This window comes from Amborella trichopoda, chromosome 4 (assembly GCF_054954075.1).
Source record: "Amborella trichopoda isolate Santa Cruz 75 chromosome 4, AtrichopodaSantaCruz75HAP2 v2.0, whole genome shotgun sequence".
Taxonomy (NCBI): domain Eukaryota; kingdom Viridiplantae; phylum Streptophyta; class Magnoliopsida; order Amborellales; family Amborellaceae; genus Amborella; species Amborella trichopoda.
Window position 1 is genome coordinate 39,803,819 of NC_142339.1, and position 15,698 is coordinate 39,819,516.

The 15,698-nt window shown below is 37.0% G+C and overlaps 1 protein-coding gene across 1 annotated transcript; it reads left to right on the forward strand.

Moving 5' to 3' along the window:
* The first annotated feature begins 272 nt into the window (after positions 1-272).
* LOC18423779 (Ankyrin repeat family protein) lies at positions 273-10,898 on the forward strand. Its single transcript, XM_006828376.4, has 3 exons — positions 273-719; positions 6,876-7,285; positions 9,742-10,898. Exons 1-3 carry the CDS (start codon positions 431-433, stop codon positions 10,615-10,617), a joined length of 1,575 nt encoding a protein of 524 aa, XP_006828439.1. The 5' UTR covers positions 273-430; the 3' UTR covers positions 10,618-10,898.
* The last annotated feature ends 4,800 nt before the right edge of the window (positions 10,899-15,698 follow it).

A 15,698-nucleotide genomic window follows, 5' to 3' on the forward strand; every position in this document is an offset into this window, starting at 1 on the left:
TATCCATAAATATTGATATTGAGAAAATCACATTAAAGGATCACTTTTCTCCTATAAGATTTATGAGGTGGCCCTTACTTTCCGAGTAGAAGGTTGACACTTGACACGCTGTATAAACTTTTTCAATCGTAAAAAAAGGTATATTTTGATGATACCCAGCGCCAAGAGCGCAAATCACGAGGGAATTACCTCAAACTGAGGGTATCTCTCCGTCCACTGAACCCACTTGACCATTCTTTCCCACTTCTCTCTCTCTACTTTCTCTCTCTACTGTGCGTCACTCTAGTTTTCATAACCCACCTACGGCCTCGCAGCCCTCCTCTTTTCCGCATGATCCTCAGAGAAAAGCTAATCAAAAGCAAGAGCGAGGGATGGGTGACTAAATAAATAAAGGTGGATCAGAGGAGGGAACCACCCTTCTCTCTCTTCAATGGATTCTAAGAATTTGGTTTTCCGAGTTCAGAATCTGCATTCTGCTGTAAGATCAGGTGATTTGGAGGCAGTGAAATCAATTGTGGAGTCAGAAACGGGAGATGGAGCCGCTGGTTTAATGGCGGCCAAGAACGATGCAGGGGAGACGGCTCTGTACATTGCGGTCCAAACCAATCGCTATGTAATGGTTAAGTATTTGGTGGGGTTTTGCAATCTCGAGATTGCTGAGCTCAAGTCTAGGGTAGGGATCAATGCTCTCCATGTTGCAGCAAAAGGGGGTTGTTTGGGTTAGTCCTCTCTCTCTCTCTCTCTCTCTCTCTCACACACACACACACACACACACACACATATTTGTGCAGTTTTATTCGTATTTGGTAATTGGGTTTTTGTGTCTGATGGGAGATTCTTCAGGGTTTCTTTATGATTTGAATTACCTATACAAATAATTTCTCTCTCTCTTACAGTTTGGTTGAATTTGATTTCCACTCTTTTCTTTTACTTGATGGAGGACTGAAGGACTTTGAAATTTGATAATTGCGGTTCTTTTTTGGATGGAAAGACTAATTTCTCATTTTTATGAAGTTTGTGGTAGTCTGGCGTTTGGCTTTTGGGGGACACATTAATTTGGTTCATACTCGTTTGTGTATGATAAAGTATTGGCAGCTTTGGGCTTTTAATTTCCCTGTTTTGGTGTCTCGGGAACTACAAAGCTATCTGTCTTTTGGTTTCTCAATTTAGATTGAGAATAATTTTGGTTCTTGTAGGATTGTTGTAGAAGTTGAGGAAGCCCTTATCATTACCCCGGAAAAGTTCACGACTTCAAATCCCACACTCCCATGCTTACCAGGAATAGTAGTCAAGAAAGGCATATAACATAGATTGAACCCAAGCTATGACCTCTTCAGCCGTTCTGAAGCATATGTAACATTATTGGAACAATCCATTACTCAATGTCTTAGGATAAGTTCCATGGATGAGCTTTCATATGAATTTAGGGACCATGCTGATATATCTGGGTTGTGTTTATTATCTAGTAATGTATTTGGAAGGTTCGTCATCCTTGGTCCAATTTTTGCAATTTCAGATTTTTCTAAACTAGCGTTGTTCAGGTGGATCCAAAGTCACCTATTTTGGGAGCGACAGCATACAGAACGAACATAGAATTGGAGTAATCTATTAATCCAAGTGCAGGTTGAGGAAGGTAGTATGAAAGTTCGTAGAAAACAAGTCAAATTATTAATTGGTCTCAAACTCTTCCTCATAATGTCTAGCACACCAAAACTCCAACCCATGCCCCTAATTTATTCATATCCTTTGGCCAACTTGACATGTGCACTATACTAACTAAATCAGAGAATAGCCTAATAGATACTCTACATGGAAAAACCACCATCATTAGAACTGTTAAACCTTTGCTTTCTTTTCCATATGGATATGTTGCTCCATGCAAATAGCTTTGCCTTCTATGTTAGCAATATGAGTTACAATTAAATAATGGCAAGGCAGAGAACCAGACACACTCCCTTTCAATAATGCTTTGCTTTCTGGGCCTAAATTGCTGAAATTGGTTTTGAGTTGTTTATGATTTTTTCTTTGTGTTTTGACAAATAACTGTATTTCATTAACTGTATAATTTCTTGACATGGTTTTATTGCTGTATGGGAGTATCTGTTGGCTTTGTAAAAAGTTTACACCAGAAATATCAGAATTGGTGTTTTTTTTCCCACTCTACAAAACTCGGGTAAATTGCTCAAACATTTGTTGTTTGAGCTACTAAATAATGCATCCATTCGAATGCACCAACTTGCATCTCTTATTCCTCTATTCCTGCCCTTGCCAGAGATCATCTGCTTCACAATTCGACTCTCTACACGAGTTGTTATGAACTACCCTCTGGTTAGAACTCAACTATTATCTCTGCTAATGCATCTGCTAATCTCTGAGGGCCTTCACCACCCCTTGTGTAACAGTCTCACTTTTAAAGAAGAAATACAATAAGTAGTAATAGAGGAGAGAGACAGCTGATTCGAGGCAACCTAGAACTCCTAATCTCAAATAGCAATCTTCATTGATTGAGTAGCACGTTTTTGCTCACTCCTTGATATAATTTCTTCCCCATAACTCACATGGGAAAACTAAAATCAAAGTTTCTACCACTCTCTAACTAAAAATTAGTAGCCACAAAAATAAGCAACCCAAATGTTGCTGACAATAAGTAACTCAAAAAATAGGTAACCCAAGAGGATTGTTACCCCTTGATGCCAGCAAAATAGAATGTGCGAAATCCCATCTGACAATCAATGAACCTTGATATGTCTGAAGCAATCACACGTATAAAGCATGAATCTCCACTTCATTTGTATTGCATTCGCCAGCCTCCTGAGTATAACAAGAGTATAGTACCCTTTTGGTCTGGCAGAATTCCTCCATTCTGACCTGCCCAAGATTGATTGCCGTCAGAGCAGCCATCAAATTTTCTTTCCAATGTCCCTGATGGTGATGGATTCCGGCGGCTGCTTGTGATTCGTTTAGCTGCTCTAGTCCATACCACTTTGTACCATTGTTGTTGAGAATATGTCATTCATGAATGACCCCAGGGCTCTTTTCTTGTGATGGCCGGAGGCTTGGTGTGGTTTTTTATCCTTTTCCTTATCTTTGTAATATTTGATGAAATTCCCAGGAAAATCCCACTATTTCATTCTAGCAACACAAACCAGAGAACAGCTGGAATAGTAAAGTGCCAAAGTTCTAGACCTTGTTTGGGGAGTGCTCGTGTAAACCAGTGTTTTAGTAGGGTCTTTGATCGAGGCTGGTTTGGCCCATACAAAACCCAAACAACTTAAGAGAGTAAGACCAGATCTAGTTAGTGATGTTGAACTGTTTCTATATTGTCTTGGCATATCAAGCACTTCTCTGGCATATCCAGGTGTCAGACTTGTGAGTACCTTTTCTAAGGGTGCCAACCAGCCAACTGCCTGAAACTTTGGAGTATGGATGTTTCGAACTCAACATGCTGTTGCCGATTGTGTATTTTGTGGGTTATTGTTTGATTGATGGACTAGACAAACGTCCTTTAGTGTTTGGTTCGTAGTTGCGGGAACCTTGGAGTAAGGCCACAGTCCCACCTTAGGTACTCAATCTCGCAGTTCCTCAAAGGGATCTTAGAGGGAGCTGGATTTAGAGAATTGGAGATCTTGCTCCCTATAAAGTGGGATCTCGGTTTACATGCTTGTAGGATCCATCTAAGGAGAGGAGGTATACTATTAATTGAATTATTGCTTATCTCCATGATATTATAGATTTTTTTCTTTAGAATATGTTAAATTGTGGTGCATATCATATCGATGTATACTAAAATTATAGTATTAAAAAACTGTAGTTTAATATCATAGTAAGCTGATTTATGATATTATTTAATTATATTGTTGTGGTAAGTTGGAATACTGTAACTGTAGCATTGGTAATAAGCTAAGGTGTATGATAATGGATTGAGCGGGCATTGGCTCAATCCTAATTTTATCATATACTATTTATTCAACTTGTTTTATGTGTCGTTGATCATAGATCCCTCCAAGTCAAAACCTCAATCTCAGTAACATTGGATCTCGCTTCCAGGTATATTAGGATTTAGCTCCTTAACTTGTCGAATGTATGGACATCTCTCCTAACCTGAGGGAGCGTCCACCCTATGGCGGTTCGGTGTTCCCCCAACCAAACCTGGTCATGAGCCCGCATCTGCTTCCAACAACTACGGTTTGGTTCTCAAATCATCCTATCAGCACTCTCCATATTGATGACTGTTTCTTGACGGATTTTATTTTCAGTAACTCTTGTTGTGCTGCTATTTTTTCATAGCAGAGGTGTTGCCTGAATCTAGGTGTCCAAATTATTTGCTACTGCTCTTCCCATCACCTCTGAAACCAGACTATTCTAGTGGGCTGCTATTGGGTTTCGTTTTGGGAATCTCTCTGCAAGTGTTTGAGGTTCAACCCAAAGATCCTGCAAGAATAATATTCGTTTTCCGTCTCCAACTCTAAATATCCCCCATAAATTTGCTTAAGACTGAGTTTATCCTGGCATGCCGCATAGACTCCTTGGGAATGTCCAATTAAATGTGCTGTGCTTATTGATCCATTTCATACTTCTGCTTTACTGCGAATTTCCACAAATGATTGGAATTTTCTTCTAACTACCAGAATCACTTTCCTATGGAGGGCATCGTTAGTTTCTCTAATCCTTTTGATTCCTATCATCCCTAATTCTGTGTTAGGTATGCTTTACCAATTAACCAAGTGATAGTAATTCTATTGCAAGTCTTTCAATACAATTAGCAACTGAGCGAGGGATTTTAAAGAAAGACTTGAAGTAGACAGGGGAGTTTGAAAGGATAGCCTTTATCAGAGTAATACGACGTCCCTTTGATATTTATTTGGACTTCCAGGCTGCCAGTTTTCTTTCAAATCTTCCAGGCCCTCACCCTACTGGCTCTTTCTGGGTTTCCTACGCACACAAGAAGAGCTAAATATTTACTAGGCAACAACAATTCATGACCACACCAATCTGGCAGCAAACTGATCCTTGATCGCAAACATCCGTGCCTAACAACATCGATTTAGATATTTATGCGAATGCCAGTATCCATCACTTAGTATCTTAAGAACAATCATGACACGCTTCTCTGGGATTCCTTGGTCTCCCATCTGCATATTGGAGATGAAAGATAACTCGTCATATTGGCAAAACTTTGGCTTTTCATATCATCTGTGTTTGCTGGACTCTTGCTATCATCATGCTGAAAGTTTCAGCTGCAATTGAAAATAGAATGGAAAATGAGGGTCACCTTGCCTTAATCCACTCAAACATGGAAAGAATCCTTCAGGACTTCCATTGATTAACACTGAGAAATGCACTGACGACATGCTCCCCTTATCCATGAACACCGCTTCTACCCAAACCTCATTAACTGCATTGTTTGATCCAAAATTGACCACTCCAATTGGTTGTAAGCTTTCTCCATAGCCAACTTACACAGCAGTCCAGTTTCCTTCTTGTGTCTGTTGTCCATGATTTCATGGGCAATAAGGGGCCCAGCAAGGATTCATTGACCCTTTAAAAATTCTCCTTGAGACAGGGACATTACCATACACAATACTACTCTTAATCTCGTAGCTAGCACTTTTTCAAGAATTTTTAATGTCCCCTCAATCACACTAAAGTGCTAGTAATTTTTTATATTGACTGCCCCTATCTTTTAGGGATTTAAGCAATAATGATATGTACCTTTGTTTATCCTGCCCCTATTATGAAAGTCATCAAACAACTCTTTTTTGATGTTTCAATGTGGTGTCTTATGCTTCCAGCCCTTATAATGGATTCACACCTCTTCAGTGACATGATTTTTGAATTTGTCAGTTCAACTTTGCAATCACTTCCCCAATAATGCAATACCATTAATTATTCTCGAAAAGCTTTCCCATAGATTCCTACTCATTTGACTTTGTAGTATATTTGTGTGACACAAGAACTAGATGCCATTTTCTGTCCAAATGATGCATTTAGAAGGATTTAGAGAATTTAAAGGGGGCAAGCGATAAAACACTTCCTAAGATAACTAATGGGGGTTCGGGAGGACTTATCTAGCTCGTCTAGTGAATGACCTTCTGGTTATATCGAGAGTTCTTCAATCTGATGAAGACAGGAATCTTTTAAGCTCTTTGTATTTCAATATCGTGTTCAATCTTCTTATTACATTTCTGGTGACTGAACCAATTTAAACATGATCTCACCTGATGCTCATGAAGATACTTCTCACCTAGAAAAGAACTCTCCCACTCTCTCTCAAAAACAACTCCTCCCCCCAGGCAACCCACAGTGTACACTTACTATTCGTTCTTCTCTTCACACAGTAACACCTCTTTTCTACTATGTCATTAACCAATAGACACTGTTGGAATGCTGTCGTAGTCGAGGGGGGCTCTGCCAACATCATAGCATGGACTAATGGAACAATGGAGTGCGTTTGATGTCTGGCCTACATATTTGAAGAAATTTAACAATGACTGCTAATTTAAATGGAACTTTTCAGCATTCAGGAAGAGAGTCCAATTAGTTGGTGGACTCCTTGTCAAAAGGTGGAGTAGCTTTGTCTTTATAGTCACTACACAGATATCACTATGACCTTGAACATGAATCATGTTTGTTTATTTTTTTGATGACCCGTGGTCACTCAATTTTTACATTGATTATGAAACCCAAAAAAAAAAAAAAAAAGAAAAAACAATCTGGCGAGAGATGTAATAGTGTCTCCTTGTTTTTGCTTAATGATGACTGCTTGTTTGAGCATCTCTAGAAGATGGGTAGTTTTATTTACTGATTCTGATGTATTTTTTACAACAAAATTCCCTTCAAATACATCCTCATGTCCAACTTCAAATTGTTTGCAGCTACTGCGAAAGAACTGTTAAGCCTGTGGCCTTCACTTTGTAAATCATGTGACCCATCAAACACTACTCCCCTTTATTTTGCTGCTATTCTGGATCACCTGGATGTGGTCAATGCCATCTTAGATACAGATGATAGCTCAATTAGGATTGTGAGGAAAAATGGCAAAACTTCACTTCATATGGCTGCTAGGACTGGTCTTCTCTCTATTGTGAGAGCGCTTCTGCATAGAGATCCAGGAATAGCTTCCATAAAAGACAAGAAGGGTCAGACAGCGCTTCATATGGCTGTAAAGGGCAAAAATATTGATGTGGTGGAAGAGTTATTAAATGCTGATATTTCCATTCTCAATGCTCGTGACAAGAAGGGAAACACAGCTTTACACATGGCTACAAGGAAATGGCGCTCGGAGGTGCTTTTGTTTTTTTTTTTTTTTTTTCTGCTTCAGCTTATTTGATTGTAATTGATCTCTTGTTGTTTATCTGTTCTCTTTTCTTTTCTGAGTATTATTTGCCAATATTGGTATGATGATCTTTGGTTAATTGGGTTGCTATGATTTTGATGCTAGATCAATAACTACATAAATTGACATTGCGGCCAGTCAATTATCATTAAGAACTGAAATTTTTCTGGCATGTTAAACAAGGAAAACCTTATACTTTCTTGACTTGGCCTCTTTTTCTTTCCTTTAGTGCACGCTCTGGTGCATATATTAACTCATGTATAGGTTGATGTTGCTATCACTGGCTGCATTTGTGTGGTTACAATTGGTTCAAGCACATTACTTTTTGGTTTGCGGGTATGCAGTTTCCTTCTGTATGCAATTGCATTGCTTTATGTTGTGAAGTGTTTTGCGAAGCTGTCAAGTTTCCTCACAAATCTTTTTTCTTCCCTTAAAAAATGCAAAATAAATTTACAAAACATAATCGAAAATTGCTGGATGTTTTTTAATTTTATGAATTTATTGTAATCATATCAACGTCGAAATGCATTTGTTCAGAATGAAATGAAAACTGAGGTGCATTGCTTTTCCTTTTTTTTTTTTTAGTCACTAAGGCAAATTACTAGATGTTATCAAAAGAATATGCTTAGTAATATTTATTGTATGCAAGAGAAGAATTGATAAACCTGCACATTTTATAATAAAAATTAGTGTACTCTTTGCGCAGTTTTGTAATGTTCCTCACCAACGATCCGAGGTTGGAGCATAGTCGACATTGAATCTAAAGGATCTACTGCTGGGTAGATACCTTTGGCGGCTAATCCTCTTGATAGTACGGCAGTAGCATCTAAATGTGCAAAACTCACATATACATGATGGCTTAGGCCCAGGAAGCAAACTAACTTTGAACATCATGGGATTATGAAATATATACTTTTGAACACAATGTAAGATGGTGTTATGTGAACAAATGACTATAACTGTAGCTAGTTAATGGCACAAGAAAACTTCTATGTAGGAAATAATGTCTGATTCCTATTTAACTAAATAATCAAGTAAACTTGAAAATTGGAAATGAAATAGCTTATATTGGAAATATCCTAGTCATTTTAAAAAATACAAAATACAAACTTCTAATGTTACTTGACTCTCCATAAGTAAAAATATTGTAAGTAGAAATTCCTGAGGAAAATATTGTGCTATTTTGTGCAGGTAAAATAGATATCAATTGGTCTTGTACCAAGAACAGGTCTTCAAGTCAGCTAAAAAACATAAACTAAATAACTTAACTATATCATGTACACCAATGAAATGGTCATCGAGTTATCTAGACAACATCAACAGAATACCCGAGCAATTAGATTTTAGATAAGCAACTGATATATCTAGATAATCCAAGTAGAAAATTTGCTGATTTAAAATATTACGGTCCAAGGATATGCATGCTAGATCTTTTTGGCCATTTCTGATGCCTCGTTAGCTGTGAATCTATTGATCTTGAGTTTTTCAGGCATGAGGTTTATCGCTCACTGTACTTCTAGATGTGGTAGGAAGTTAAAGAGGCATAAAGCATCAGCCAAGCATCCGTATAATAAAGAGTGATGAACCTGACATATATTGTGAAATCGAGTTTCTTGACCTAGCCCTGACTCTGGTGCTTATCCGGAGCTCATTACACATGTTAGCTGCCTGATATGCACCCCATGCATTTAGTATAATCCATCTACTGGAAGAAAGTGTGTGTTATTGCAATTGAAATCTTAATGCATGAAAGCCCCCAGATTCAAATGCATAATGATTTCTGAAATACTTCCAGTAACCTTGTGAAATTTCCAGTTATCTTTTCAATATAACTAAGGGCACGTTCTGTGGCCGAAGTGGATATGCATACAAGATTGAAAATTTGGTACTCCATCCCCTCAGTATGACTCAATAAATGTGACGTGCCTCATGATCACTTTATGACAAAAAAGTACAGAGAAAGAATACTTTGATGGTAATTTTAGCTATGTACAATACCTCAATAATTATTTTTCTGCCTGATTTGGTGGGATTATTTGGATATTCTCTTTTTATGTGCCAAGCCATAGCTGCTTCTCTTCATCTCTGCTTAGTACGTTAAACAGATACACTAAATTATATATTGATCATATGTTAAATTTTAGGAAATCTCGATATATGCTTGGCCAATAATGAAACGAACAATATTTGTCTTTGTTTTACATAATTTTTTAAAAAATTAAAAAATAACCTCTTTGTTTTTATGCCAAGATATTGCTATTTGGTAGTATTTCGTTTACCATGAAATGATTTTTCATAAGAATTTGTGCCCAAATGTAATTCTAAATGGTGGTTTTCGCTAGGGTTGAAACCACACTCTCAAATACAACCCTTTATGGAAACTGATTATCAGTTTTGTGCTGCAGATGGTGACCTATCTTCTCTCTGACAAATCCATCGATATTAACGCTGTCAATAACCTGAATCAAACTGCCATGGACATTGCTGAGAAACTCCAATATGGTGAATCTGCCTTGGAAATAACCGAGTCTCTGGCAGATGCCGGTGCCAAGACTGCTCGCAATATTAACCAATCTGATGAGGCCATAGAACTAAACCGAACCGTGAGCTCCATAAAACACGAGGTGCACACCCAACTCTTACAAAATGCAAAGACGAACAGAAGGGTATCAGGAATAGCGAAAGAGCTGAAAAAACTTCACAGAGAAGCAGTTAGCAATACAACCAACTCTGTGACTGTGGTTGCTGTTCTTATTGCATCAATTGCCTTCATGTCTATATTCAACTTACCAGGTCAATATCTTCAGAAGGATCCTGATATGGGTCAAGCCACAATAGCTGGGGTCTATGGATTTCATGTTTTCTGCCTCTTAAATGCCGTTGCTCTTTTTATCTCATTAGCCGTGGTGGTGGTTCAGATCACGTTGGTTGCTTGGGAAACTAGTGCCCAGAAGCAGGTTGTATCGGTGGTTAATAAGCTTATGTGGGTCGCGTGCCTTAGCACATGTGGGGCATTTCTGTCAATAGCATTTGTGGTTGTTGGTAGAGATGGCTCGAGCTTCGCTATTGTAGTAACTTGTATTGGGGGACCAATCTTTGTTGGGACTCTTGTTAGTATGTGCTACTTTGTTCTCAGGCAACATTTGGGGAAATGGGGTGATGATTCACAGAGGCGTATCAAGAGAGCAAGTGGAAGCAAATCCTTCTCTTTATCTATCTACACTGACTTTTCAGATCCAGATGCTTATGACTCAGACCACAATGGGATATATGCTCTATAGCCATTTGGCAGCACAAGTTCATGAATACTTTTTGTAAATGAGTAAGTTACTATAATCGAATATGGATAACAATAATACAATCGGCTAATTAACCATGCAAGGAAATTGTGGAGAGTGATGGAGAGAGAGTGGGCCTAACAGGGCCAGGGCCAGATGTGACCCTTTTGCCATCACCATCATTTCATTGGTTGGCAATGACCTCAAGGCACTATCGTTTCCATTTATCTATTTGTATATTTAATGTGGTGTAAATAAAAGGGAAAATACCGTTGTGACTTTTATTTTGAGCTTTTATATCTCAATAGACCCAAATATTCAAAATATAACTCCTAACCCCCTGACTAACTTTGTCTACTTTTAACTATTTTTTAAGTCTTAACAAATATAAAAAAGATATGCTCATTCTAAACCCTTCATCTCTTTACGTGATATATTCCTCTTAAATTTCTCTCTTTCTTTCTCTCTCTAACATTCACCCTAACGGGGGAGAGAGAGAGTAAGAGACACGGGGGACAGAGTAGGAAAATAGGTAGAGAGAGATTTAGGGGAAAATCACGTGAAGAGAGAGACATGATGGTATTTAGAAAGGATGTGTAATAATCCTAAATTTCAAAAAAAAAAAAGAAAAAAGAAAAAACTTTTAAATAAGTGATGGTTCATATGAGCATGATGGTCTTTAGGGACCATCACTACTTTCAAAAGCTTTTACCTGGTTTAAGCTTTTGCTCCTTGCCACGTCTTTTAGTGGACGTGGTTTTTATGTATTAAAAGCGGACTTTTAGGTGACACTTCATACATGAGGTGTAGGCGTTTTAAAAAAAAATTATTTAGGACGAAAGGTAAGACGTCGCCTAACAACTCCTTTCTCGCTCTCCCTCTTACAAACACAGTGAGCTCCTCTCTCTAGCCAAATGTTTATCGGAAGCTCCTTCTCAAATATTTTAGGTAAGTGACTTCATTATCTTGAAAAATAAATGAAACGAAATAATTACTTCTGCTTATAATTATGAATTTTAGGCGCGATAAATTTTATGCGCAAGCGACCTCATTATTTTGAAAAATAATCGTTGTAATAAAATTGTGATATTTTATCTATGATAGAAATCTTAAATGCTGTAAATTCTTAGAAAAATAAATTTATTTATTTTTCTTGTCTATTGTTAGAAAATTTTAGATACTGTGAAATTATTATAAATAAATGTGATATTTTTGGTTTTAGTAAAATTGTGAGATTTCTTTCTATTGTTTTTGAATATTTAGACATTGTAAATTTCATGTGCAAATGACTGCCTTATTATTTGAAAATTGATATTTTTGCAATTGATTATAGCATTGTCTGTGAAATGTTTATTTGCGAATTGACATCCCAAAAATTGTGATAATTCCGTATTCTTGAGTTTCTATAAGAGTTTTTCTATACATATTAGATTGGCAATTATGCTAGAATGTTTTTACGAACTGCTACCTTTCTAAATTTGAGCCCAAAATATTTGACTGGTTATTTTTGAAGTGTTATTAAAAATGATTATTATTAATGGTTTCAGTGAAATTCATATTAATAATTCCAGTGATATGTTGAGTACATGATATTGCTGCTTTCGAATGTTTAAAGGGATTTAGAAATACTTTACGTATGCAAGTAGACTCATCCGGTTCGTCGGTAAGGTATAAGTGGACCTATCCGGTACGCCGGTAGGGACTAAGTGGACTCATCCGGTACGTCGGTGAGGTATAAGTGGACTTACAGGGATTAAGTGGATTTATCTGGGACGCCGATAGGGATTAAGTGGACCCATCAGGACGCTGATGGGTATATAGGTGACCTACTTGGGACGCCAGTAGGGTAAATTGTGAAATCCTTTGAATTATGCACTACTGTTAAAATGTTATATACATTTATATTATTCGGATTATACTTAATTATGCATTTTTGAAAGTGAAACTGTTAATGCATTTCTGTTAATAGATCTCCTTTTTGAAATATTGATAACTTTCAACCATGATTATTTTTACGATTATGATGATCACTTACTGAGTAGCCAAACTCATCAAATTATGGTAAACATTTTTTCAGGATAACTTCGGTTTCATTTTAAGTGCTCGTAAAAATCAACTCTGGAATATATTGTAGTTGTGCTTAAACTTTCTTTTGTTACCTTGTAAGAATTCGCCACTGTAAAATTGTCCTATCAAGAAATGTATATATGTTTTGACTGTCACATCTCAGGAATATCGTATTGTAAATTCTTGGGGTGTGACAATTATGGTATCAGAGCAATAGGTTTAAGATTCTTAAGAAATTTAAAAAGAATGTACTTAAAATCACATTTATTATATGTACAGACCGGGATGAAGTCAAGATCCAGAATAGCTGAAGCTAATATGAAAGAAATTCACAAAGCCTTGGAAAATATGGTTGCTCTAATGCAACATCAGATGGAAAACAACAATCCACCCAAGCAGTTAGTTACAGGAAACGGTGGGAGTAATATCGATCAATTTAAGAAATTGAATCCACCTCCTTTTAAGGGTGCTGTAAACCCACTAGAAGCCGAGGGATGGATTTTGTAATTGGAAAAAATATTCGAGGTAATGGAATGTCCTGATGATAGGAAGGTGGCCTTGGCAGTTTTTATGTTAGAAGGTGAAGCACAACATTGGTGGCGAATGACAAAAGGAGTATTGGTCAAAGAAAATAAACCCTTGACTTGGGAAATTTTTATAGAGGCATTTAATGAAAAGTATTTTCCAAATTTTATTCGAGACAAAAAAGAAATGGAATTTCTGGAATTAATCCAAGGGAACTGGACAGTAGTACAGTACGAGGCCAAATTTACTGAATTGGCCAGGTTTGCATCACATATGATTAACAATGAGGCAAGAAAGGTAAAGAAATTTGAAAGGGGTCTCAGACCAGCTATTAGAAGCAGAATATCAGTCTTAAAATTGAGAACTTATGCTGAAATAGTAGATCGACCCCAAACTGTCGAAAAGGATTTTAAAGATTACCAAAAGACAAAAAATCAGAAAAGTCAAGTTAGACCCATACCATCTAATCGACATCAGTTTGAAAGGGCAAACAAGAAGCCAAGGCTCTTGCCACTTCAAAGCCCAATAAAACAATGTAAAAAATGTGGGAAAAACCATGGATCGAGCCCTTGTTATTGGAATACTGGAGCCTGTTTTAAATGTGGGAAATTGGGGCACCAGATTAGAGAATGTCCTAACTTATAGAGGCAACAGTTTCTAAAGTAGGGAGAGATAGCTCAAAAGCCTCGGATGAAGGGAAGAGTATTTGTGATCACCCAGCAAGACGCTCAGGCCTCAAAATCAGTGATCCAAGGTACTCTTATTATATTCCAAAAAGTAGCTCGTGTTTTGATTGATCCTGGATCTACTCATTCATTTGTGTCACCGCACTTTGCATGCCACTTAAAGGTAGAACCAGAACAATTAGAATACATTCTAGAGGTAGCCACACCGATGGGAAATTCAAGTGACACCAATATAGTGTACAAATCATGTGTAATAAAGATAGCAGAAAAGAAACTGTCGGTTGATTTAATACTCTTAGAAATTCAAGATTTTGATGTAATCTTAGGCATGGATTAACTTTCTGCATACCATGCAAGTATTGATTGTTACAAGAAAATGGTTACCTTTAGTATTTCGAATCAAATAGTATTTTACGTCAATAGTATCAAAGAAGGCTCCCCATCATATTTAATCTCCTGTACTCGAGCTAATTGTCTCATTAAAAAAGGGTGTCAAGGCTTTCTTGCCTATATCAAAAAAGATAGGAAGGAAGAGATAAATTTGGATACCACTGCGGCTATTCGAGAATTTCCAGATGTTTTTCCCCAAGAATTGCCAAGATTACTACCTGATAGGGAAATTGAATTCTCTATTAAAATATTGTCAGGGCTAGCCTCAATTTCTAAGGCACCTTATAGAATGGCACCTGCAGAACTTAAGGAACTTAAACAACAATTGGAAGAATTATTAGATCAAGGTTTTATCAGGCCCAGTGTGTCACCTTGGGGTCCTCCGGTATTGTTTGTTAAAAAGAAAGATGAGACCATGAGATTGTGTATCGATTATAGACAGTTGAACCAGGTGACAGTGAAAAATAAGTATCCATTACCCAGAATTGATGACTTATTTGATCAATTATAAGGATCACAAATGTTTTCAAAAATTGATCTTAGATATGGATACCATCAGCTTAAGATTAAAAGTGAAGATGTTCCCAACATAGCTTGCAGAACAAGGTATGGCTATTATGAATTTTTAGTCATGCCTTTTGGATTAACCAATGCATTGGGTGTATTTATGGATTTGATGAATCGGGCCTTTAAGCCCTTTTTGGATAAATTTATTGTAGTATTCATCGATGATATTTTAATTTATTCCAAGAATCAGAAGGAACATGAGTAGCATGTAAGAATGGTATTGCAAATATTAAGAGAAAAGAAATTGTATGCCAAACTTAGTAAATGTGAATTTTGGCTCGAGTAAGTGACATTTTTAGGACATATCATATCAAAAGAAGGTCTATCAGTTGATCCTTTAAAGGTTGAAGCCGTTGATAATTGGAAACAACCAAGTAAAGTGACTGAAGTTCGAAGCTTTTTGGGATTGACAAGATATTACATAAATTTGTAGAAGGATTTTTTCGAATCGTAACCCCATTAACACAGAAAAATGTCAAATTTGAGTGGACAAGTGAATGTGATGAGAGTTTTCAAGAACTAAAAGTTCGATTCACTTCAGCACTTATTTTAACTACTTCTGAGGGGAGTAGGGGATTTGTGATTTATAGTGATGCTTCACATAAAGGCTTGGGCTGTGTATTGATGCAATATGTGAAAGTAGTTGCATATGTATCCAGACAGTTGAAAGAATATGAGAAAAAATATCCAATTCATGACTTGGAGCTGGCTGCAATAGTATTCTCTTTGAAAATGTAGAGGCATTATCTATATGGTGAGCAATTCGAAATATACACGGATCATAAAAACTTGAAATACCTCTTCTCTCATAAGGATTTAAATATGCGACAGATAAGATAGATGGATTTC